Raw genomic sequence first — 27,657 nt, 5'->3', positions numbered from 1 at the left:
AGTCCACCTGGCCATGCTGCTGCTCCAGTTTCAACTGTTCTGCCTGCGGCTCTGGAACCCTGACCTGTTCACCGGACGTGCTTGTTGCACCCTCGACAACTACTATGATTATTATTATTTGACCATGCTGGTCATTTATGAACATTTTAACATTTTAACATCTTGACCATGTTCTGTTATAATATCCACCCTGCACAGCCAGAAGAGGACTGGCCACCCCTCATAGCCTGGTTCCTCTCTAGGTTTCTTCCTAGGTTTTTGGCCTTTCTAGGGAGTTTTTCCTAGGGAGTTTTTCCTAGCCACCGTGCTTCTTTCACATGCTTTGCTTGCTGTTTGGGGCTTTAGGCTGGGTTTCTGTACAGCACTTTGAGATATCAGCTGATGTACGAAGGGCTATATAAAAATACATTTGATTTGATTTCTCTCTAATGTTTTGCACAAATTTGTTTACATCTCTGTAAGTGAGCATTTCTCCTTTGGGGTTATAGCTGTGTGCTAGCCCACACAGCTGTAACCCCATGGTGGGGTTATGGTAAAGGCAGACAAGAGCTACGGATAATGAACACAATTGCATTTTATCTATGGCAATTTGAAAACACAGAGATACCGTGACGAGATCCTGAGGCCCATTGTCATGCCATTCATTCGCCGCCATCACGTTATGTTTAGCATTATAATGCACGGCCCCATGTCGCAAGGATCTGTACACCATTCCTGGAAGCTGAACATTTCCCAGTTCTTCCATGGCCTGCAAACTTCCCAGACATGGCACCCATTGAGCCTGTTTGGGATGCTCTGGATTGGCATGTACAACAGTGTGTTCCAGTTCCCTCCAATATCCAGAAACTTCACACAGCCATCGAAGAGGAGTGGGAAAACATTCCACAGGCCACAATCAACAGCAGGATCAACGCTATGCAAAGGAGATATGTCGTGCTGCATGAGGCAGCTTGTGGTCACACCAGATACTGACTGGTTTTCTGATCCACGCCCCCTAACTTTTTTTTAAGGTATCTGTGACCAACAGATGCATATTTGTGTTCCCAGTCCTGTGAAATCCATAGATTAGGGCTTAATGAATTTATTACAATTGACTGATTTCCTTATACGAACTGTAATTCAGTAAAATCTTTCAAATTGTTTTTTGTTGCGCCAATTTTTTTGTTCAGTGTATATAGAGGACAGATCAGAGTGGCAGCAAGTTTCAAACCTTTAATAGTTGAGTGGCTAGCCATGTCCTTTCGATCTATTTCTCCCTGTAGTCACTGTCAGTTTAGAAGCCTTTGTTTAGGCCTCTAAAAGTGCAAGTGATATAAAATAGAAAAAAATATATATATATATGCTGTAATATACAAATACCTAGCAGCCAACCTGCTTGCACTAATTCCATGTAATTATAGTAAAATACCAACATGATTACAGGAGCATTTCCTTTCTTACAGTATAGTATGCTAATTTTGCAGTATTGTAGTGTCATTACTCCACATTTTCCTGTAAATTATAGGAAGCTATTGGTAAGATACTGTGAAAATTACAGTAATGCACTTTGCAGTAGCCAGAGATGGGCAAAGATACAGTGGGGGAAAAAAGTTTTTGATCCCCTGCTGATTTTGTACGTTTGCCCACTTACAAAGAAATGATCAGTCTATAATTTTAATGGTAGGTTTATTTGAACAGTGAGAGACAGAATAACAACAAAAAAATCCACGAAAACGCATGTCAAAAAAGTTATAAAATGATTTGCATTTTAATGAGGGAAATAAGTATTTCACCCCTCTGCATAACATGACTTAGTACTTGGTGGCAAAACCCTTGTTGGCAATCACAGAGGTCAGATGATTCTTGTAGTTCGCCACCAGGTTTGCACACATCTCAGGAGGAATTTTGTCCCACTCCTCTTTGCAGATCTTCTCCTAGTCATTAAGGTTTCGAGGCTGATGTTTGGCAACTCGAACCTTCAGCTCCCTCCACATATTTTCTATGGGATTAAGGTCTGGAGACTGGCTAGGCCACTCCAGGACCTTAATGTGCTTCTTCTTGAGCCACTACTTTGTTGCCTTGGCCGTGTGTTTTGGGTTATTGTCATACTGTAATACCCATCCACGACCCATTTTCAATGCCCTGGCTGAGGGAAGGAGGTTCTCACCCAAGATTTGACAGTACATGGCCCTGTCAAATGATGTGGTGAAGTTGTCCTGTCCCCTTAGCAGAAAAACACCACCAAAGCATAATGTTTCCACCTCCATGTTTGACAGTGGAGATGGTGTTCTTGGGGTCATAGGCAGCATTCCTCCTCTTCCAAACACGGCGAGTTGAGTTGATGTCAAAGAGCTCCATTTTGGTCTCATCTGACCACAACACTTTCACCAGTTGTCCCCTGAGTCATTCAGATGTTCATTGGCAAACTTCAGAAGGGCATGTATATGTATTCTTGAGCAGGGGGACCTTGCGGGCGCTGCAGGATTTCAGTCCTTCACGGCGTAGTGTGTTACCAATTGTTTTCTTGATGACTATGGTCCCAGCTGCCTTGAGATCATCACACAATACCGATATGTGAAATTGAGCCTGTGCAGACCGTGGAAAACAGTAAACGGAATAGGATGTTTACATGCCACAGTTTACCGTCTAAGATCAACATATCTCAGGCATCTTATACGGGATTCTCATAACCGGGATACAAGCTTTTTTTAATTGTAAATGGAATATTTTACATTTTTACATTTTAGTTATTTAGCAGACGCTCTTATCCAGAGCGACTTACAGTAGTGAATGCATACATTTCATACAATTTCATACATTTTTTTTCTGTGCTGGCCCCCCGTGGGAATATGACGTTTATATGCATCAACTCAAAAACAGAATACTTGAGTATCCCGAATAATAACAGGATATTGGTGTGCATGTAAATGTTGTCAGTGTTAAAAATAAGTAGGCCTATTTGGTAATAGTAAAACAACTGCAAAACCATTTTTAAGAGTGCTATCTAAAAGCTCTACTTCATTATGATTAGGCATGCTAATTATTTATTCAAATGACGTACAAAAAAAAAAAAACATCAAATAAAACCTTGACTGAGTGCTTAACCTAAATCAAAGAATCAAATATCAATAAACACATATTCAGTCAATCCACATGTCTATAAGAATAATAGCTCGTCATCCTCCTCGGGAACCTACATCAAAACCACTTAGACAGCCATTTCACAGCCATTCCTCCTACTTTGGGAAGTATTCCTGGAAGGAACAGGGTAGCTGCAGTCCCTACAGTATCCAGAGCTGTGCTCATAAATGAGGGTTTTTTCTCTTCCTCTTGTGCCTTCGCAACCTTAAGGGCATTTATCTCTCTTTGCATTTGGTGTGCTCTGTCATCAAACCCTTGCTGGAGAAGGTCATTCTGCTCCTGAAATTACAAGGTTTGTTTTTACACATCACGGACTGTGTCATTAAAACAAAACACATACACACAGTTAATCTTACCCCTACAGATCCTGTAGTTTTAAAGTGTTCTCCTCAATGTTTGTGTTTTAGGTTCCTACCTTTAGTCTGGCCTGCAGAACTCTGTCATGCTCTGCTATGGCATTTCTACTGTCTCTCTCCATCCTCTCCATCAGCTGGTTCACATTCTCCTCATACGTCCTCTGCTGGTCCGCTCTCAACCTCTCCTGGACAACCAGCTGCTCCTCCATGGCTCGATTCTCCCGCTCAGATGCCTCCCTTCTTGCTTGCTCCGCTGCAGAGAAAGATAGACAGAGTATGTGTGAGAGAGAGAGAGTTAGTGAGATAAATATCAAAGAAAACAAGAGGTAAGCCTCCATTTGGTGGTCATTAGAATGTTGTTGCCAGGTCATGGAGTGCATATTCATGGTGACCTATATCACCTTCTGCTCTCTGCTCAGCTTCAGTGAGGGACTCGTCTGCTGACAGGACGGCCTGACCAATGCTGGCTTTCCTTTCCAAGTACTCCTTCAGTACCTCTTCAGCCTGGAACAATCACACATAATATTTAACTTTCAACATCACATCAGTGCATTCATAACTCCTTTGACCAGCATCCACAAAACATGATAATTACATAATATCCTGAAATAGCACCACCTCCCCAACATACCTTCACTCCCCTGCCTCCCTCAGATCTGTATTCGCTGGTGGCCAGTTTCAGGTCGTTGCAGTACTCTTTGTATCCTCCAGGGGTCATGTAGGAGCCATCCCTTATTTTCTCCTCCAAGGGGGCAAAGATGCATTCGATTTTGGACTCGCATGCCTTCTGGGACTCCTTGTAGTTCCTCTCACAGATCTTCTCATACTCCTCTTGAAGCACTTTCTATTTTTGTGTTTGAGAGGTTGGTTCAGAATTTACCAGAACAAACCTGAATGTCTTGGTTCAGTTGAGGTAATAAATGGTGAATAATCTGTCAATGTGCCCTTGAGTAAGGCATTTAACCCTAATTACTGCTGTAAGTCGCTCTGGATAAGTGTGTCTGCTAAATGACTAAAATGTACATGTAAGTGTAGCATAAAGGGGTAGCTCACCCAAATGACAAATTATCCTCATCTTGCTAAATACATGCATCACTGAATTGAATATTGACTCATTGAATATAGAATCTACATTCCCATACCATGAGCTCCAACTGGTACTTCTGGTCGTCGTCTTTGAAGGAGTTGTTGATGAATATGGCCACAGCCTTCTTCTCCATGGCAGCATGCACTTCAGACAGCTCCTCTTGGGTCTCTGTGGGGTAGGCCACCCAGTCAGCCATACGCTTCTGGTAGTGGGCCCTGGCCCTCTCGATGGCACTGGAGTTCTCAATCTGGGCCAGCGCCAACACAGCATTGTCCAGGCAGGGGATCTGCCCGCTCCGGATGGCGGACACATACGTCTCTGCCAGGTTTCCCAGCACTGCAGGAGAGGGCAGGAAATCAGCACATCTGGTAGTTGTGGTAGTGATGGTGTGATACTGTGGTGGTCAGTGGTGCTTGTATAGAAGTAAAGTAAGTAGTAGAATTAGTAGTAATTTAAGTACTAATGGTGTTGTTAGTTGTACTGGTCATGGTACTTGTAGTAATCGTAATTATAATAATAGAGGAAGTGGTTATAGTAGCAGCAGTACTTTAGTTGTATTATCAAACATCATGACCTACTTTCATAAGTGCTTTCCATCCTCAATATCAGTGTTGTAATACTCACGTCTGCCGGTAACTTTCAGGCCCTGTTTCAGGGTCTTGGTCTTGGCCTCATTGAAGACGTGGTCACAGAACTCCTTGGCTTGCTCCACAAAGGCAGGCTCCAGGTCAGCATCGGTCAGCTCCTCCATACGTCTCATTTTGTCTCCGCTGGCTGGCCTCTCAAACACAAAGCACCAGCGAGGAGAGAAATAGTTCCGCAGACAGCTACGAGGCAGATTGTATGCCTGATCTTTCTTACTATGACCTTTGTAAATGAAATGAAAAGTAGATCAATCATTAATCAACAAATTAAATGTTTAACCGTGACATTTTTTGTAAAAGAAATGCATTTAATATTTTTATATCCAACATGTCTTTTGTAAAAGTATTGTTAACTTTGGTAAATTCAATCTAACCATGGTTTAGAATAAGAGATTAAGTTAGCTGTGCTAGCTGGTGTTCCCTTCACCTGTTCTCAGTTTAAGAGCATTCTCCAGGTACTCATTGGCTGTGATGGGTCTCCCATCAACCTCCAGGGTCAGGGTGAAATCTCTGACTGTCCACACAAAGGAAGGAAAGTAACGCAGGTACTCTGAAGATTCCTCCCCGTCTCGCTGGTTGGACTTCACCTTGATGTGCTCTGTCAGTTCTGTCACATAGCTGTAGAAGGCGGTGTTGAGGACAAAATGAACCCAGATTTACTAACATGCAGTATAGTGCTGAGCGATTAGTGCTTTTTGAGGTCGGTTCGGTTGTTGGAGATGAAATGAACCCAGACATACAACACTACACTATATTTCTTTATAGGCCTGCTGAAGGATACTGTAGTTTCTCCAGTGCGTTGTTGTCGATGGTTCCCATGCTGTTGTACACCAGAGTACTGCTGAGCAGGACAGCCAGGGAAAAGATCCAGTTGTCATTCTTCTCATCACCCTGCAGACACAACAGAAGGAACACATACTCTGTTCATACTAGAGTGAAATCAAGTCAGTAACTAAATGTCTACTCGACGCCGTTTTATGGGCTCCCTACCTAAATAAAGGTCAAAGCTGGAATCCTTAATTGAAACATTAACCAAGCCCCACCCTGCCTCAGTTTTGGTTAAAAAAAAGCTAACAAAAAAAATCTGAGGGATGGGCCTGGAGAGATGTAACCACTCAAATTCATAGACTGAGCTATGGGTGCAATGACTCACCATCTGTGACATCCTAATTGCAGTTAACCATGATGTTATACAGTGTTTAATTACATTTACAAACATTGGAGTAAAACAAGCTTATAACTAAGCTCATGGGTCATTATTTATTTGTTATACTCTTTAGAATAAATGGGTATATATCATACATTTATAAGTCAGACATTATATACAGTTGATGACATCAGCTCTCAGTACTAGACACAGTTTATTGAGATAACATGGGATTTTACCCATAGCAATGTTATATTCTGTCATCTAAACAATCTGAGCCATAAAAGGTTTTTGACAGAGAGTGAACATTGACCTCCCACCTTCTCCACATCCCCCAGCCCCTCTGTATCCAGCAGCACCAGGGTGTGGTCTCTTTTTTCAGGGTGAGGCACACACCACATCCAGATGCCCTTAGTTTTGGACTGGATGGTGGCTCCCAGGGCAAAACCTTGAGGACAGAGGATAAAAACGGTTCTTAGGATGGAATCTGTAAAGAGTTTACTCAAGGCTGCTGGTTTTCAGATGAACCTTTTTGTCTAATTATACTGTATATCATACTGACAGACTGAAAGTGAAACTAGCAGCCAGTGCAAAACGGCACACTTATCTACACAACCCATCTAGAACAAATGTGGTCGGAACAAAATGTTTTTTTGAGATTTGCTCTGCTGTCTGGTTGTACGTTATGGTGTAAAAGAGAAACTGTAGTTTCCAAGACGCAATAACAGGGTGTGTCGAATTTCCAATTTTGGAGAGAAAAAAAAATCAAAGCACAATGTGGTCAGAACAGGACAAATCTGTACTTTGGTGCAGCATATCTGTCTAACTCTGAATGACAAATGCAGTACATATATAGACATGCTGTACATAAGTTAACACTTTCTGTTTCACATTTCTATTACCCTATCTTTATGAGAAATCATTATCTTATACATAATCATTCCTTATCCATATAACAGTGTTGAGGTCATGCATATTGTTATGTACACTGAACAAAAATACATGAAACAATTTCAAAGATTTTATTGAGTTACAGTCCAAATAAGGAAATCAGAAAATAAAACATAAAAAATAGGGGGGTGGATCAGAAAACCAGTCAGTATCTGGTGTGGCCATCATTTGCCTCATGCAGCGTGACATATCTCCTTCGCATAGAGTTGATCAGGCTGTTGATTGTGGTGTGAGGAATGTTGTCCCACTCGTCTTCAATGGCTGTGCGAAGTTGCTGGATATTGGTGGGAACTGGAACACGATGTCGAACACGTCGATCCAGAGCATCCCAAAAATTCTCAATGAGTGACATGTCTGGTGACTATGCAGGCCATGTAAGAACTGGGACATTTTCAGGAATTGTGTACAGATCCTTGCGACATGGGGCCCTGCATTATAATGCGGAAACATGAGGTGATGGCGGCGGATGAATGACACGACAATGGACCTCAGGATCTCGTCACGGTATCGTTGTCAGTAGCTTATGCCTGCCCATACCATAACGCCATTGAAGGTGAGCATTTGCCCACTGAAGTCGGTTAAGACACCAAACTGCAGTCAGGACAAGACCATGGCGAGGACGACGAGCACGCAGATGAGCTTCCTTGAGACGGTTTCTGACCGTTTGTGCAGAAATTCTTCAGTTGAGCAAACCCACAGTTTCATCTGCTGCCCGGGTGGCTGGTCTCAGACGATCCCGCTGGTGAAGAAGCCAAATATATAAACTCAGCAAAAAAAGAAACGTCCTCTCACTGTCAACTGCATTTATTTTCAGCAAACTTAACATGTGTAAATATTTGTATGAACTTAACAAAATTCAACAACTGGGTAATGAACTGAACAAGTTCCACAGACATGTGACTAACAGAAATAGAATAATGTGTCCCTGAACAAAATCAAAAGTAACAGTCAGTATCAGGTGTGGCCTCCAGCTGCATTAAGTACTGCAGTGCATCTCCTCCTCATGGACTGCACCAGATTTGCCAGTTCTTGCTGTGAGATGTTACCCCACTCTTTCACCAAGGCACCTGCAAGTTCCCAGACATTTCTGGGGGGAATGGCCCTAGCCCTCACCCTCCGATCCAACAGGTCCCAGACGTGCTCAATGGGATTGAGATCCGGGCTCTTCGCTGGCCATGGCAGAACACTGACATTCCTGTCTTGCAGGAAATCACGCACAGAACGAACAATATGGCTGGTGGCATTGTCATGCTGGAGGGTCATGTCAGGATGAGCCTTCAGGAAGGCTACCACATGAGGGAGGAGGATGTCTTCCCTGTAACGCACAGCGTTGACATTGCCTGCAATGACAATAAGCTCAGTCCGATTATGCTGTGACACACCGCCCCAGACCATGACGGACCCTCCACCTCCAAATCGATCCCGCTCCAGAGTACAGGCCTCGGTGTAACGCTCATTCCTTCGACTATAAACGCAAATCCGACCATCACCCCTGGTGAGACAAAACCGTGACTCGTCAGTTAAGAGCACTTTTTGCCAGTCCTGTCTGGTCCTGTGACGGTGGGTTTGTGCCCATAGGCGTCATTGTTCCCGGTGATATCTGGTGAGGACCTGCCTTACAAAAGGCCTACAACCCCTCAGTCCAGCCTCTCTCAGCCTATTGCGGACAGTCTGAGCACTGATGGAGGGATTGTGCGTTCCTGGTGTAACTAGGGCAGTTGTTGTTGCCATCCTATACATGTCCCGCAGGTGTGATGTTCGGATGTACCGATCCTGTGCAGGTGTTGTTACACGTGGTCTGCCACTGCGAGGAGGATCAGCTGTCCGTCCTGTCTCCCTGTAGCTCTGTCTTAGGAGTCTCACAGTATGGACATGGCAATTTATTGCCCTGGCCACATCTGCAGTCCTCATGTCTCCTTGCAGCATGCCTAAGGCATGTTCACAGAGATGAGCAGGGACACTGGGCATCTTTCTTTTGGTGTTTTTCAGAGTCAGTAGAAAGGCCTCTTTAGTGTCCTAAGTTTTCATAACTGTGACCTTAATTGCCTACCGTCTGTAAGCTGTTAGTGTCTTAATGACCGTTCCACAGGTGCATGTTCATTAATTGTTCATGGTTCATTGAACAAGCATGGGAAACAGTGTTTAAACGCTTTAAAATGAAGATCTGTGAAGTGATTTGGATTTTTATGAATTATCTTTGAAAGACAGGGTCGTTTCTTTTTTTGCTGAGTTTAGGTCCTGGACTGGCATGGTTACGCGTAGTCTGCGTTGTGAGGTCGGTTGGATGTACTGTCAAAATGACGTTGGAGGTGGCTTATGATAGAGAAGTTAACATTCAATTCTCTGGCAACAGCTCGGGTGGACAATCTTGAAGTCAGCATGCCAATTGCACTTTCCCTCAAAACTTGAGACATCTGTGGCATTGTGTTGTGAGACAGAACTGAACATTTTAGAGTGGCTTTTTATTGTCCCCAGCACAAGGTGCACCGGTGTAATGATCATGCGGTTTAATCAGCTTCTTGATATGCCACACCTGTCAGGTGGATGGATTATCGTGGCAAAGGAGAAATGCTCACTAACAGGGATGTAAGCAAATTTGTGCACAGCATTTCAGAGAAATAAGCTTTTTGTGTATATAGAAAATGTCTAGGATCTTTTATTTTAGGCTCATGAAACTTGATCGGAACATAGATTTTAAAAATGCTTTAGTGGATGTGCTTACCTTTCCTCTCCCCAGCCAGCTTGTTCATGAGGTAGGACTTGCCGGTGCGGTACAGCCCGACCACCGACACCACTACCACATGCTGGTCAATCTTGTCCAGGATGTCCAGTGCACTGCGGACCACACGCAGCTTCCCATCACTGTCGTTCTCTATCAGACATACTGGTTCCTTCATGGATACTGTCTGGCCTGACATGATGCTGACCAAAAGAAACGAAGGCAAAGACACACATAATAACTTTTTATCGAGTAGGACACTGTGTGTGTGTGTGTGTGTGTGTGTGTGTGTGTGTGTGTGTGTGTGTGTGTGTGTGTGTGTGTGTGTGTGTGTACAGTACCAGTCAAAAGTTTGGACACACCTACTCATTCAAGGGTTTTTCTTGATTTTTCCTTTTTTCTATATTGAAGACATCAGAACTTTGAAATAACACACATGGAATCATGTAGTAACCAAAAAAGTGTTAAACAATTATTATTTTTATATTTGAGATTCTTCAAAGTAGCCACACTGCCTTGATGACAGCTTTGCACACTTTTGGCATTCTCTCAACCAGCTTCAACTGAAATGCTTTTCCAACAGTCTTGAAGGAGTTCCTACATATGCTGAGCACTTGTTGGATGCTTTTCCTTCACTCTGCAGTCCAACTCATCCCAAACCATCTCAATTGGGTTGACGTCGGGTGATTGTGGATGCCAGGTCACCTGATGCAGCACTCCATCACCCTCCTTCTTGGTCAAATAGCCCTTACATGGTAGAGAGGTGAACATTCAATTCTCAACATCCACTAAAGCATTGGAGTCGTAACCAAAAGGTTGCTGGACCAAGCTGACAAGGTAAAAATCTGTCGTTCTGCCCCTGAACAAGGCAGTTAACCCACTGTTCCCCGGTAGGCCATAATTGTAAATAAGAATGTGTTCTTAACCTGTCTGGGCTAGGGGGCAGTATTTTCACGGCCGGATAAAAAACGTACCCGATTTAAACTGGTTACTACTCTTGCCCAGAAACGAAAATATGCATATAATTAGTAGATTTGGATAGAAAACACTAAAAAGTTTCTAAAACTGTTTGAATGGTGTCTGTGAGTATAACAGAACTCATATGGCAGGCCAAAACCTGAGAAGATTCCATACAGGAAGTGCCCTGTCTGACAATTTGTTGTCCTTCTGTTGCATCTCTATCGAAAATACAGCATTTGTGCTGTAACGTGACACTTTTTAAGGCTTCCATTGGCTCTCTAAAACCGCCAGAAAGTGGAATGGGGTGTCTGCTGTCTCTGGGCAAAGTACAGCAGCAGAGTTTGTAAGTGGTCAGCCTGGGGACAGTGTGACTGAGATGCGTGTTCACGAGACTTCTCAATTTTTTTCTTTCAGTCTTTGAATGAATACAACGTTGCCCGGTTGGAATATTATCGCTATTTTATGAGAAAGATCGCATAAAAATGTATTTTAAACAGCGTTTGACATGCTTCTAAGTATGGTAATGGAATATTTTGAATTTTTTGGTCAGGAAATGCGCTCGCGCATTACCCTTCGGATAGTGACCTGAACGCACGAACAAAACGGAGGTATTTGGATATAACTATGGATTATTTGGAACCAAAACAACATTTGTTGTTGAAGTAGAAGTCCTGGGAGTGCATTCTGACAAAGAACAGCAAAGGTAATCCAATTTTTCTAATAGTAATTCTGAGTTTAGTGAGCCCCAAACTTGGTGGGTGTCAAATTAGCTAGCCTGTGATGGCCGAGCTATGGACTCAGAATATTGCAAAATTGCAAAATCTTAAAATAATTGTTATGTATTTTGTCAACGTTTATCATGAGTAATTTAGTAAATTCACTGGAAGTTTTCGGTGGGTATGCTAGTTCTGAACATCGCATGCTAATGTAAAAAGCAGTTTTTTGATATAAATATGAACTTGATTGAACAAAACATGCATGTATTGTATAACATAATGTCCTAGGAAGTATAGTATGTTCCGTACTGACTGACCTTTTTGTCTTAATGTAATGATAATGATGGACTGTCGTTTCTCTTTGCTTATTTGAGCTGTTCTTGCCATTATATGGACATTGTCTTTTACCAAATAGTGCTATCTTCTGTATACCACCACAACCTTATCACAACACAACTGATTGGCTCAAATGCATTAAGAAGGAAAGAAATTCCACAAATTAACTTTTAACAAGGCACACCTGTTAATTGAAATGCATTCCAGGTGACTACCTCATGAAGCTGGTTGAGAGAATGCCAAGAGTGTGCAAAGCTGTCATCAAGGCAAAGGGTGGCTACCTTGAAGAATCTCAAATATAAAATATATTTTGATTTGTTGAACACTTTTTTGGTTACTTCATGATTCCATAAGTGTTATTTTATAGTTTTGATGTCTTCGCTATTATTCTACCATGTAGAAAATAGTACAATTAAAGAAAAGCCTTGGAATGAATAGGTGTGTCCAAACAGCAGACAACAGGAAAAGTACGTTCAAATTCAAAGACAGGAGAGGAGTCTTCCACTCTCTGATTCGTAGAGGCTACTCCATGAATAGACTCCATGTATAGTTCTGAATGTGCTTGCATGTACAGGCGTGGTTATCCAATCAATTAATTTACCGCAAATGTTTTGTTGCAAAAATATTTTTTCACCAGCCAACATTAAACCTGTCATTTTGCAAATCAATAGCTATATATCATATAGTAAAAAAGCCCACATTTAGAAGTGAAAGAGAGTTTAGGCTTACCTCGGCAACACTGTACCGTACAGTGAGCTTGTTGTTCAGTCTGTTGTCCGCGTTTGCATGGCAAAAGAGATCGGTTGTGATATTGAAACTGAAAGTGTTTCTCTTACGTTAACAATTAAGCTTCCGGGAAAGTACGACGTTTCCCCCCCAATAAACTCTGCTGCAGTGAAACGTGACCTGACAAATACCGCGTTCACGGGCTGGTAGGTACTAGGAACTCAGAAAAGTTCGACTTACTAATGGTGTGAACACGATATGTGAATAGCCTACAGTAGAACTACAACCAGTTAGCAAGTCGACCATACCCGAGTTTTCTTGTTCCAACTAGCACTAGAACGAATCACTATTCCTATCTGGAACAAAAGACAGATAATTGGCTCAATAACGCCATTAAAACATTATTATTTTTTTTAAATTTAAAGTCGGATGCGTCAGTTCCATATCTTATTTGACTGGTGAAAATAATTGATGAAACATAGTCAGACAAATAGGTACAATTAGTTACTACAGCCACAACGTCATTGACCTCGCCTATTTCTATAATTTACATTCTTAAAATGTGATTTTAAACCTAACCTTAACCACACTGTTAACATTATGTCTAGCCCTAACCTTAAATTAAGACCAAAAAGCACATTTATTTTTTGTTTTCATTCATTTTTTTGATTACAGACAATTTTGACTTTGTGGCTGTGGTAACTAGTTGAAACCCCCTTGAAATAGGTACTCGATATTGCGACATCCTCTGCAATTTTACAGTTGGTTTGGAGCAGGCTTTTGGAGAGGTCGTTTATGTGAGTGGGCTACTATCGACTAATGCTTTTCCAAAGCAGGAAAACAGTTACATGTTTGAAGACAAATTTCGTAATGAAATTAAAGCTAGCATTGGACAATATTTGAACTTCACTTTTAATTGTGTATGCATATGGCTCAGCTGTTTAATTATGCAGATCATAATAATATTTCTTACATAACCTTCGCAGTAGTCCTAGTCTATATAATATTCACATAATTCACCTGAACTATATTTAATTCATAATTGTATTATAGATTGAATATTTCTGGGAGCTGTAGGCTGATCATCCTGTGAAGCCACTTGACCATGGATTCCCCAATGTGCCTGGATGAAAACGCCGATGGCGAGCTTCATGTAGTTCCTGGTGCCATCAAGTACCTGACGGGACTGAACCAGAAAGTCATAGTGGTGGCGGTGGTCGGGCTGTACCGCACCGGCAAGTCCTACCTCATGAACAAGCTGGCTGGAAAGAGAAAAGGTGAGACAGAGACTGACTGATGCTGAGAGACATATCTGAAATCACAAACTGGTTTGGGTATAATCTGTGCCTCAATAGACAATTCCCAATTTTTTGCATCTGTACATTTCTTTCAGAAGAAAAAGTATATTCAATTTTTTTGTCTTAAAACGGTCTTTGAAATATTGATTTAGGTTTTACCCTGGGAGCCACCATCCAATCCAAGACTAAGGGAATCTGGATGTGGTGTGTGCCTCACCCTGAAAAAAGAGACCACACCCTGGTGCTGCTGGATACAGAGGGGCTGGGGGACGTGGAGAAGGTGAGAGGTCAACGTTCAGTCTCTTTAAAATCCACATTAGTAATCTAGCACAGTGAACAAATATCTAAACACACATACACTGCATGACCAAAAGTATGTAGCCACCTGCTCGTCTAACATCTCATTCCAAAGTCATGTGCAAACTGGGCCTTCCCCAAACTGTTACCACAAAGTTGGAAGCACAGAATTGTTTAGAATGTCATTGTATGCTGTAGCGTTAAGATTTCCCTTAACTGGAATTAAGGGGCCTAGCCCAAACAATAAAATACAGCACCAGACCATTATTCCTCCTCCACCAAACTTTACAGTTGGCACAATGAATTCGGGCAGGTAGCGTTCTCCTGGCATCCACCAAACCCAGATTCGTCCGTCGGACTGCCAGATGGTGAAACGTGACTCATCACTCCAGAGAACGCATTTCCAATGCTGCAGAGTCCAATGGCAGCAATCTTTACACCACTCCAGCCGACTCTTGGCATTGCACATTGTTACCTTAGGCTTTTGTGCTACTGCTTGGCCATGGAAACCCATTTCATGAAGCTCCCAATGAACAGTACTTGTGCTGACGTTGCTTCCAGAGCCAGTTTGGAACTCGGTAGTGAGTGTTGCAACCGAGGACAGACGATTTTATGCGCAACGAGCTTCAGCACTCAGCGGACCCGTTCTGTGAGCTTGTGTGGCCTACCACTTCACGGCTGAGCCTTTGCGTTGTTGCTCCTAAACATTTCCACTTCACAATAACAGCACTAACAGTTCACCGGAGCTGCCCTAGCAGGGCAGAAATTTGACGAACTGACTTGTTGGAAAGGTGGCATCCTATGATGTTGCCACGTTGAAAGTCACTGAGCTCTTCAGTAAGGCCAATCTCCTGCCAATGTTTGTCTATGGAGATTCCATGGCTTTGTGCTCGATTTTATACACCTGTTAGCAACAGGTTTGACTGAAATAGCCGAACCCACTAATTTGAAGGGGTGTCCACATACTTTTGTATATATAGTGTATTTGAAATGATTTCATTTAATTTAGCCATATCACCAATAGGCATGTTGCTGTTGTCACACTTGTTTCAGGGAGATTCTAAGAATGATGCCTGGATCTTCTCCTTGGCCATTCTGTTAAGCAGTACTCTGGTCTACAACAGTTGAGGGACCATCGACAATCAAGCCGTGGAGAATCTCCAGTATCCTTTAAACCAATATCTATTACCACATGGCAAACCTCCCCTGTTTCCTCTCCTGTTGACTTTAACAGGTGTACATATCACATGGTTAGGGGATATTTCCCCCAACCAGACCATTTCTTAGAACTCCCTCTTATATTGAAAGTGAAAGTGCTGTATGTTTGTGTATCTATTGGATGCTGAGCAAAATGTACTTATAGACCTGGAGCAATATATTGTGTTACTGACAGCATTAATTAAGTGTTTGCAGAATGTTCAACACACTGTACTTTGTTGGATCAATTCCCTTAGGGGTTACTCAGTGCATGTGAACACAGTCCATTCAAAAAGAAACTGAAACTGCTCGTATGCTATAACTGTTGTATAGCAAGTCCTTGTACAACTGTAGCAGTCACATGTCAATGCAGATGCACATTCTTTTTTTAACTTTGGTAGCTTTTATCAGTCAATCCTCAACCGGCCCTATAGATATGTGAGTGAGCTGACAGAGCGGATCAAGGTGAATTCTTCCAGTGCAGCTTCATCCTCTCACGATGATGAGGAAGGAGGGTACGCCCAGTTTGTGCAGTTCTTTCCGAATTTTGTGTGGGCCATCAGAGATTTCACTCTACTACTCGAGATCGACGGTAGAAACGTCACCGAAGATGAGTATCTGGAGCATTCCCTGGAACTCAGAAAAGGTGACATTAGCACTAGCCACCACCCCAATGATCAACTGTGAACAATGTCTCTAGAATAGTGCTCCCCATGACCAATTATTCAGTTGGAACAATCACTATCTCACAAAGAGCATAGGGGTTGTGAAACAAGATGATTGATATTGGCTCTGCCTGTCAAAATGACCTATTATAAAATCATTCCTATGAAAATGTAATATAGGATTACACTCATAATCAAACAGAGACATAAACCAAATTATTTTATCCAGTTGGTTTATTGAACATAAAGTCTTCTTCCTCATGTTAATTTAAACATATCTCTGTATATGCTTGTCTGTTAATGATTGTGTGTTTGGATGGTCAACAAAGGGCCAGTCTCCCAGACACAGATTAGGCCTCCAGACAAGATTCTCCAATGAACACACTTTTGTGTCCAGGACAAGGCCTAATCTGTGTCTGGGAAACCAGCCCTAAAAATAGATTAATGTCAACTGTAATGGTGAATGCTGACTATCATTCAGGTGGGGGTAAAAATAACTTGATGTACAACCTCCCACGACAGTGCATCCGGAACTACTTCCCCTCGCGCAAGTGCTTTGTATTCCCCACCCCTACAACTCCTGCCAACATGCCCCATCTGGATTCCATGGACGAAGCTGACCTGTGTGGAAGCTTCCGAAAGGTTGCAGATACTTTCTGCCACTTCATTTTCCAGGAGAGCCGTACCAAAACTGTCAAAGGGGGCCACAAAGTAACCGGGAGAAGTAAGTCAAATATCAGCAGATTCTGCACAGATGCATTGAATGTAGCCTATGTTATTGTACCACCAAATGTATACACTTATGTTTTTCTTCCCGCCTCTTTTCTGATTGCAGTGCTCAGCCACTTGGTTAACACCTATGTGGAGACCATAGCCAAAGGCTCTGTGCCCTGTCTAGAGAATGCGGTGCTGGCCATGGCTCAAATTGAGAACCAGGCTGCTGTGGATGAGGGCCTGGCGGTGTACCAGAGGGGCATGGAGGAGGTGAAGGCCTTATTCCCTGTGGCCATGGGTTAGATTTCAGCTCATCACCTCCGCTCAGACCACCAGGCCACGCAGGCTTTCATGAAACGATCCTTCAAAGACGAAAATTGCGATTTCTTGAAAGCGTTGGCGGTAAGGGTCATCATTTCAGATCTGTGCCTGGCACAAACACTGCTTTAGTTCTTAACTCTGTCAAGGACCACTTTCTACAAATGCTTCCCTTAAACAGTCTTGACTCCTGCAGGTGGTCATTGCAAAGCACTACGCTGACCTCCTCATCCAGAACGTGGATGCCTCAGAGAAGAAGTGTGCGTCCCTTCTGGAGAAGCTGTCTGCTCCGATGGCCCAGAAGATTAAGGAGGGGATCTACGCTACACCTGGGGGATATGAGCTTTACTGCAATCACCATGACAACATGGTGGCACAATACCGGGCCGAGCCCGTCAAAGGAGTTAGTGTTATGATTCACATTAGCTTCCATAAAGTATTTCTAGGCATCTACAGCATCATACCAGAAACACATCCAACCGGTTTTAGATTGCCATTAACCAATGATAAAACATGTAGCCTTTCAGGGTGTTTTCTGCAGGCTGAGGAGATTCTTGAGCAGTTCCTGAGGGAGAAGAGTCTAGAGAAGAATTCCATCTTGCAGGATGACAAAAAATGGACAGAAAATGAGAAAAAGATCCACGGTAAGTCCAAAATATAGCATTGGGATGTTATTTTCTGCTTGAATTCAGGTTTCTGGTTGGAGTGACTTCTCACAATAAATATGTGATAGTCTTGCACGAAGTCAACATAGATCTGGGATGTTTGAAAGAGTACGTATGCGGGCTAAAGTTTAACCTAAAAGTTATGGCCTACTCCAGAACATGGAAAAGATCAGGGGCTGTCTGTTGCCTCCATATGAAAGAGAACATGAGTAGTCTAGAAGTTATTGTGTTTTCCTACCTCAACTCTTCTTTTGGACCATGCAGAGGAGAAGGAGAGATCAGCTATGCTGGAGCAGGAGAAGAAGGCTGCTGAAGAGAAACGGTTGGAGATGGAGCGCACCATGGAGGACGATCGCAGAAGCAAAGATGAGAAGTTGAAGCAGATGGAAGAGAAGATGAAGGACAATTTGAAGCAACAGGAACGGGACTTCCACAGGGCCTTGGAGTGCAAGATGCAGGAGCAGAAGGATCTGCTGGAGAAGGGCCACAAGGAGAAGGCTGACTTAATGAGACAGGAAATAGAGGAGTTCAAGAAGAGAAACACACCTGAGAAGGAAGGAGGTGGTTTCCTTGAGTCTACAGTCATGCCTGTTCTTCGATTTGGAATGGACGTTGCCAACACTTTCTGTCAATATAAGCTCATGAAGGTGGCTTTTATGAAGTAGAAACATTGTGTATTACTTGAGCAGGTACACAGAGAGACAAGTTTCTTAATTTTCCCCCTTCCACTTTCCTCATCCATTTTTGCAGTAACGCTGCAATTAGTTGGTTTTAGTGTTGGGTAGTGCAGAAATGTCCATATGTTTTTGTTAGCTGCATGTGTGACATAACTCCACCAGTCCTATTTATGATATCATTTACGAAGATTATACTTTACATTTTTTCGATAAAAATATTTATGTTTTTTATCAATTAGTATATTTGAGTGTAACCACAATATTTGTTGTATTATTTGTTCTGTCTTTTCTGGTGGATTAAATTGCAATTGCAACCTACTTGCTATGACTTGATTTAAAAATAGCGATATTTGGGAGATGATTTCCTTTTCAAATAACTGAAAGTGAGAGGTTGTAATCTGAATAAAGGGAGAAAAAAAAGGCCATTCTTGAACATAGGGTGAGACATTCTTACTAATTTGCTGGAGAACCAGTTTGGATTTAAGTATTATTTTTGTATGACTGAAGCCTTTAGTGCGAGGTCTAGTGCTTTAATATTTAATCATTTCTGCCCTCCGAATTCATATTTATTATATAAATAGGCCCATTTAAGTTTGTCCGGCTTGCCGTTCCAAATAAAATATAATCTTTTTTTTTAATAAAATAATAAAAAGAACTGTTCGCTAGGTGTAGGTAAGACCATAAGCAAATAGGTAAACTGGGATATGACTAAATAATCAATCAGGAGGATTTTTCCAAAATTAGACAGGAATTTACCTTTCCATGGTAACAAAATGTTATCTATAGTTTGCTTTATTTTTTAAAATATCTTACACTTGATCTTTTTTGAATAAGTTTCCCCATTTCTTATTGACCTAAATTGCTGTTGTTTTAGAGATGAGTACTGAATTGCATGGCCTCTAAAGGCACATTTAAAATGGTCCCATACAGTAAGGGGATTTGCTGTACCTGTGTTATGTCTGAAAAATGTAGTTATAAATTCCTCTGTCCTAATTTAAAAAAAAGTTAGCATCCAATAGGCTTTGATTAAATGTTCAATATCCTCGCCCACATGGAAATTCAGTAAGAGTAATGTATATGCCAATTATCCGATGGTCCGACCGCATTCTATCCCATCAACACTTTTTAAACTTTTGGTGCCAATGAGAATGACATAAGAAAAAGTCAAGACGACTATCTTGATTAAGCCTCCGCCATATACAGTTGAAGTCGGAAGTTTACATACACCTCAGCCAAATACATTTAAACTCAGTTTTTCACAATTCCTGACATTTAATCCTAGTAAAAATGCCCTGTTTTAGGTCAGTTAGGATCACCATTTTATTTTAAGAATGTGAAATGTCAGAATTATAGTAGAGAGAATTATTTATTTCAGCTTTTATTTCTTTCATCACATTCCCAGTGGGTCAGAAGTTTACATACACTCAATTAGTATTTGGTAACATTTCCTTTAAATTGTTTAACTTGGGTCAAACGTTTCGGGTAGCCTTCCACAAGCTTCCCACAATAAGTTGGGTGAATTTTGGCCCATTCCTCCTGACAGAGCTGGTGTAATTGAGTCAGGTTTGTAGGCCTCCTTGTTCGCACACGCTTTTTCAGTTCTGCCCACAAATTTTCTATAGGAGTGAGGTCAGGGCTTTGTCATGGCCACTCCAATACCTTGACTTTGTTGTCCTTAAGCCATTTTTCCACAACTTTGGAAGTATGCTTGGGGTCATTGTCTATTTGGAAGACCCGTTTGCGACCAAGCTTTAACTTCCTGACTGATGTCTTGAGATGTTGCTTCAATATATCCACATAATTTTCCATCCTCATGATGCCATCTATTTTGTGAAGTGCACCAGTCCCTCCTGCAGCAAAGCACCCCCACAACATGATGCTGCCACCCCCGTGCTTCACGGTTGGGATGGTGTTCTTTGGCTTGCAAGCCTCCCCCTTTTCCTCTAAACATAACGGTGGTCATTATGGCCAAACAGTTCTATTTTTGTTTCATCAGACCTGAGGACATTTCTCCAAAAAGTATGATCTTTGTCACCTAGTGCAGTTGCAAACCATAGTCTGGCTTTTTTATGGCTGTTTTGGAGCAGTGGCTTCTTCCTTGCTGAGCGGCCTTTCAGGTTATGTCAATATAGGACTCGTTTTACTGTGGATATAGATACTTTTGTATCTGTTTCCTCCAGCATCTTCACAAGGTCCTTTGTTGTTGTTCTGGGATTGATTTTCACTTTTCACACCAGTTGGGTGCGTTAATTTCACGTTAATTTCTAGGAGACAGAACGCGTATCCTTCCTGAGCGGTATGACGGCTGCATGGTCCCATGGTGTTTATACTTGCGTACTATTGTTTGTACAGATGAACGTGGTACCTTCAGGCATTTGGAAATTGCTCCAAAGGATGAACCAGACTTGTGGAGGTCTAAAAAAAAAATTCTGAGGTCTTGGCTGATTTCTTTTGATTTTGTCACGCCCTGGCCATAGAGAGGGTTTTGTTCTCTATTTTGGTTAGGCCAGGTTGTGACTAGGGTGGGCGTTCTGTTACTTTTTCTATGTTTTTGTATTTCTTTGTTTTGGGCAGAGTATGGTTCCTAATCAGAGGCACCCGTCTATCGTTGTCTCTGATTATGAATCATACTTAGTTAGCCTTTTTCCACCTGTGCTTTGTGGGATCTTGTGTTTGTGTAGCTGCCTGTGAGCAGCCCAGAACGTTACGCTTCATTTTCGTCTGTATTGTTTTGGTGAGTTTCATATTTATTAAACATGTGGAACTCTAAGTACGTTGCGCCTTGGTCCTCTTCTTCCAAAGACAGCCGTGACAGAAGATCCCACCAACAGAAGACCAAGCAGCGTGGTTTGGAGCATCGGGGGGAAGGATGGACATGGGAGTTGGAACGTCAACTCTGGGAGGACAAGCGAAGGGAGCTATGGGAACCTGAGAGGCAGCCCCCCAAAATGTGTGGTCTACTCCTTATGACGACCGTGACAGATTTTCCCATGATGTCGCGCAAAGAGGCACTGAGTTTAAAGGTAGGCCCTTAAATACGTCCACTGGTACACCTCCAATTGACTCAAATGATGTCACTTAGCCTATCAGAAGCTTCTAAAGCCTTGACATCATTTTCTGGAATTTTTCAAACTGTTTAAAGGCACAGTCAACTTAGTGTATGTAAACTTCTGACCCACTGGAATTGTGATACAGTGAATTATAAGTGAAATAATCTGTCTGTAAACAATTGTTGGAAAAATGACTTGTGTCATCCAGAAAGTAGATGTCCTAACTGACTTGCCAAAACTATAGTTTGTTAATAAGAAATTTGAGGAGTGGTTGAAAAACGAGTTTAATGACTCCAACCTAAGTATATGTAAACTTCCAACTTCAACTGTATATCTCACTAGGTCAGAAGATGTAAGCCTCCATATATCCACTAATTACAATATATCCATGACACTCATAATTCCCTAAAGAGCATGAGGGTGATAGTTTGTAGTATGATTTCCTTTCTGGTCCATTGAGGTACTTCAAAGAAGTGTGGATAATCACTATTTGGTCCGTGAAGGTTCATGAGCCATCTCTGTTTATGGTCCAATAACATATTTAAAATCATCCATCTACCTTGCGGATCTATTTGGACAATTTGCACATTCGGATCAAAATGACTTAATTAATATCATCACCCCTTTCGAGTTCTTTTGCCCATGGGAGAACTATATTTCACCCCCCCAGTCCTTTTTCCACACAACTTAATCTAAAATTGTTGAAAGAGTTTCCTGTAAACAATAGATATGATATACCTTCTGTTTGAGCCAGGTAAATATTTCTTATTTTCTTATCTGCTAAGCAATTACATTTATAACTGGCTATACTTATTTCACCATAATCAGACACAAGTTTCAAATCTATCATAATATGTTTGTAAATTTACCATTTAAAAAGTACCATAGTGATTGAGTGTCCATATAGCTGGACCTTGATATTTGCATTGCTACTAAGTAACCCTCCAATTGTTCTCCACTATTCCACCCGCTAAAGCCCCTCCCCATCCCTAGTTGGGTTGTCATCCCAGTGACCTGCAGACCACCCCCGTCCCCCCGGATCCCTAGGCCCCCCGAGAGGCCAGGACCCATCCTTCGAAAAGAGCACACAGTGCCACCCACTGAACAGAAGCAGATCAACCGATAAAAGCATTTCCAATGCTCTCACCACAATCTGCTTTATAAATATAGCCATTAAAAACATACATATTCAAAAACTTGCGTGTCTTCATTTCCATTATTAACAATTAATATGGGTAATAATGTCGGCAGTTCATGCAATGGATTGTTACCCATAACCAGGATTGCCATTGCATTACATTACATTTTTGTCAAGCACTTATTATTTTAGCAAACAATTGTGATTCATCCTATATTGTCCCTAACATCCTTACCCCCTTGCAATAGATGTGGGACACACACACACACACTTTCCCCCACAATCAACCATAAGGTCAGATGCTCAACGGTTGTTACATCCCAGAGCCCAACTCAAGAAAGGAGCTGATTTACAAATGCATATACAGTTACAGCTGTTTGAGAAAGCATGCAAGATTGAGCAGAAATTTGCAAAAATTTGAGACTTGATTAACCAGGAAGATTGTGTATTACTTGAGCATGTACACATTTGTTAGTGCCATCTTGCAATGTAAAGCGAAAAGTCAAGTTGATAGCCATGCTTAGAATCAGTATAAGCTTTATATGCAAGAGTAATGTATTATTTTTCTTATACAGTATATGTATTTACAGGTTTTGGTGAAATGATCACTGTACTAGTATAGCGCTTTAATAAAAACATTTCTAGACTATAACTAAGACTATTCTTTAATCATAATATACACTGAACAAAAATATAAACGCAACATGCAAACATTTCTAAGATTTTACTGAGTTAAAGTTCATATAAGTAAATCAATCAACTGAAATAAATTCATTAGGCCATAATCTATGGATTTAACATGACTGCGAATACAGATATGCATCTGTAGGTCACAGATACCTTAAAAAAAGTTAGGGTGTGGACCAGAAAACCAGTCAGTATCTGGTGTGACCACCATTTGCCTCATGCAGCGCAACACATCTCCTTCGCATAGAGTTGATCAAGCCGATTGTGGAATGTTGTCTCACTCCTCTTCAAAGGCTGTGTGAAGTTTCTGGATATTGGCCGGAACTGGAACACGCTGTCGTACACGTCGATCCAGAGCATACTTCCATGCAGGCCATGGAAGAACTGGGACATTTTCAGCTTCCAAGAATTGTGTGCAGATCATTGTGCCATGGGGCCGTGCATTATCATGCTGAAACATGAGGTGATGGCGGCAGATGAATGGCACGACAATGGGCCTCAGGATATCGTCACGGTGTCTCTGTGCATTCAACTTTCCATCGATAAAATGCAATTGTGTTTGTCCGTAGCTTGTGCCCGCCCATACCATAACTTGTTACTAATTTATCCATCATAGCTGATAGGACCCTCGAGCTCGTACTACAAATAGTACGCCAACCCCTAGGTGGAAGGGGTCAGAGAAGGAAACTTGATAGTCTCATACAATCAGAAATCATAAACAATAAAAGGGCATGTCTCATAAACGTTCACAATCCCGTTAATCAGTTATGCTTCGCAATAGCCCTAGCACATTTACTCAACCCTGGATGTACTGATCTAGAGGCTTTACAAAAGGCTAGGGAGCTCCAAAATGACGTGGGTCTAGGTATACAGGATGCTGTAGCTTTCTCTGACATAGTCAAATTTGAAAATGTTCTGAACATCAAGATTGTGGTTTTATACCAGAGTAGAGCTAATGCAGCTCTCTTGAAATTCCAGAACAACCCACAACCTCATCCTCAGATTCTGTACTTTTATGTGCAAAACGCCCATTATTATGCTATTACCAACATCAGTTTTTAGGAGCGCCCTATGTGTGTCCATCATGTCATACAGGTTACACCCGAAAGGGGGGGCACTCTTGTCGTTATAACTGTTCAGTATGTCCGGTGCAACCCTTAAACCTAACACCCTGTGCGGATTGTCAACGCACATGTCGTTTGGCCTACTGCTACGAGAAACACAAAATTGAAACATGGCACCCCAAGGCATGTAAATCTGTAAGCAGTTGTGACATTAACAAGAAATGTCCAAAATGCCATTGCAATTACAACCTTAAAATAGACAGCCCTAAACCTCATGTGTGTGGAATCATACATTGCCCAATCTGTTAAGGGCCTTTGAAAAGCAGAGATGCTGAAGTGGTTCAAGAAGTACCACACGAGTGTCATAGGGGTCGTTGAATGGAGACCAAGGCGCAGCGTGTATAGTGCTCGTTCTTTGATTTTTAATGAAAACACTTCAACAACAAAACAATAAAACGACCAACAACAGTCCTGTCAGGTGCTCTAGACTAAACGGAAACAACTACCCACAAACCCCAAAGGAAAACAGGCTGCCTAAGTATGGCTTCCAATCAGAGACAACGAAAGACACCTGCCTCTGATTGGAAACCATACCCGGCCAAAACATGGAAAACGAAAAATAGAAATAGAATTCTAGAACGATCCCACCAAGAAACAGAAAACCCTAAAACCACCCAAAACAACCACCTGTCACGCCCTGACCACTCCACTATGGCAAATGACCTCTTACAATGGTCAGGACGCGACGAGTGTTATATTCAGCCCTTGGCTGAAGATGAACATTCAGAGAAATGTGTTTTATTATTTTGAGACTAATCAGCAATCAGGGGTTAATTTGCCTATTTTTGTATCTACCATGACTTAAGGGTGAAAAGTGGTCGGCAGAGGGGCCCAATTGTGCACTACTCTTTCTAAAACACTTCAGAAAACCCCAGTCCAGAAACTTCACATTTATAGCTCACAATTCTAGAGCCTATGACTCCTATCTTCTTTTGAACCCTCTGATACAACAAGGCGTTACACCCAGTGTCATAGCTCAAGGTAGTAAAAACGTGTGTTTTGTAGACCCCGCCTTCAACCGGAGATACATTGACATTTTATGTTTCTTACCCATGAGATTGGCTCAAATGCCAAGGGCCTTGGGTTTTGAAAACTCTGTGAAAGGGTGGTTTCCTCATTTCTTCACATCTGAGGAGAATCTACATTATATTGGATCTTATCCCAGCCCCGAAATGTACGGGTGTGATCAAATGTCTCCCAAAGAGCGAGAGAGATTCATGACATGGTATGAGACAGTATGTCATAGCACCTTTGATTTCCACAAAGAGATCATACTGTGACAACGATGTGGTTATACTTCGTGTAGGATGCCTCAGATTCAGAGAAGAGGTAATCAAAGATGCCGGCATTGACCCCTGGGGTTGTTCAACTATTGCATCGGCATGCATGAAAACCTATCGTACACACTTTTTACCTCCAGCATCTATAGTTATTCCATTGCCTGACAACTACCGACGCCAATTCAAGTCATACTCTAGTAGGTCCATTCAATGGTTGGAGTACTTGGCCCAGGATAAAAACATTTTTATTCAACATGCTTTGAATAGGGGTGAGAAGGCGTTTGGGCCTTATCACGTAGATGGATACACACAGATTGACGGTGTTGAGACCGTGTTTGAGTACAACGGTTGTTTCTGCCACGGTTGTAAATCTTGCTTTGTGCCCCAGGCCATGTGTGTCCTAACCCAAAATACTTTTGGGGAAATGTACCAGGAGTTCCAAGACAAATTGGAATCTTTACAGGCTACTTATGGGTTCAAACTGAATGTGATGTGGGAGCATGAGTGGACTGAACTCAAAAAGTCTGATCCTCATGTTCGAGCTTTCCTTTCCAGCTTTGACACACCAGAACCCTTGGAACCACGACAGGCCTTGTATGGAGGCTGTACCAATGCTTTGACATTGCCGTATGTAGCACAACCCGACGAGACAATAGGATGTGTAGATTTTACATCCCTTTATCCTCATGTAATGAGTTCCTCATGCTATCCTATGGGGCATCCTGAAATTATTCACCGTGACTTTGACTTACCCCAAAACTATTTTGGTCTGATCAAAGCAACTGTTTACCCTCCTCAGGGTTTGTTTCTGCCAGTGTTGCCTTACAAGGGACCTCAAGGAAAGCTTTTATTTTCCCTTTGTCACACCTGCAGTGAAAACGACAACCAGGAAAAGCCTTGTGATCATTCCGATCAAGAAAGAGCCCTGACAGGTGTATGGGTCACAGTTGAATTCTCTAAGGCTCTAGAGATGGGGTATCGTGTGGCAAAAATCTTTGAAGTGTGGAACTTTTCCAGGAAATCAGACACTCTTATTAAACAGTACATCAAGACCTTCTTGAGATGCAAGCAAATGGCTTCAGGCTATCCTGCATTGGTCACAGATCAAGAGAGCAAAGACAAGTACATTCAGGACCATCACGACAGAGAAGGTATACTTCTTGACCCTGACAGAATAGAAGTCAACAAAACCAAAAGAAATCTGTCAAAATTGTACTTAAACTCGCTTTGGGGCAAACTTTCCCAGAGAATCACTATGCTAACAACGTCGATCATTAACCTGTTGAGGACGGACGTTCCGCTAGCGGAACCCCGTTCCGCCTGCGGAACCCCTAGCCAACAGCCAATGGCATTGCACGGCGCGAAATACAAAACCAACTAAAATACCACAATTCAATTTTCTCAAACAATCAACTATTTTACACCATTTTAAAGATAAGAGTCTCGTTAATCTAACCACATTGTCCGATTTCAAAAAGGCTTTACAGCGAAAGCAAAACATTAGATTATGTTAGAGTACATAGACACAAATAATCACACAGCCATTTTCCAAGCAAGCATATGTCACATAAACCCAAACCACAGCTAAATGCAGGACTAACCTTTGATGATATTCATCAGATGACACTCCTAGGACATTATGTTATACAATACATGTTTTGTTCAATCAAGTTCATATTTATATAAAAAAACAGCTTTTTACATTAGCATATCATGTTCAGAACTAGCATACCCACCGATAACTTCCGGTGAATTTACTAAATTACTCATGATAAACATTGACAA

General features: G+C 41.9%; 1 protein-coding gene and 1 pseudogene across 2 annotated transcripts; one reads left to right on the top strand and one right to left on the bottom strand.

The window, feature by feature from the left end:
• Positions 1-1,648: 1,648 nt before the first annotated feature.
• Positions 1,649-12,970, bottom strand: LOC145850173 (guanylate-binding protein 3). Its single transcript, XM_045704701.2, has 11 exons — positions 12,766-12,970; positions 10,028-10,227; positions 6,675-6,802; positions 5,989-6,098; positions 5,635-5,825; positions 5,188-5,430; positions 4,619-4,899; positions 4,108-4,320; positions 3,878-3,980; positions 3,536-3,729; positions 1,649-3,399 (listed from the first exon to the last, which is right to left on the bottom strand). The coding sequence occupies exons 2-11, from the start codon at positions 10,221-10,223 to the stop codon at positions 3,178-3,180; spliced, it is 1,881 nt and encodes a 626-aa protein (XP_045560657.2). The 5' UTR covers positions 10,224-10,227; positions 12,766-12,970; the 3' UTR covers positions 1,649-3,177.
• A 319-nt stretch (positions 12,971-13,289) lies between these two features.
• On the top strand, positions 13,290-19,171 carry LOC106594809 (guanylate-binding protein 1-like; annotated as a pseudogene). The gene is made up of 9 exons (XR_014382057.1): positions 13,290-13,559; positions 13,816-14,039; positions 14,213-14,340; positions 15,411-15,520; positions 15,989-16,200; positions 16,701-16,943; positions 17,055-17,335; positions 17,448-17,895; positions 18,181-19,171. The product of XR_014382057.1 is annotated as a guanylate-binding protein 1-like (transcript).
• Positions 19,172-27,657: the final 8,486 nt, after the last annotated feature.

This window comes from Salmo salar, chromosome 21, assembly GCF_965601325.2.
Source record: "Salmo salar chromosome 21, fSalSal1, whole genome shotgun sequence".
NCBI lineage: Eukaryota > Metazoa > Chordata > Actinopteri > Salmoniformes > Salmonidae > Salmo > Salmo salar.
This window is presented reverse-complemented; position numbering and strand designations above follow the sequence as displayed.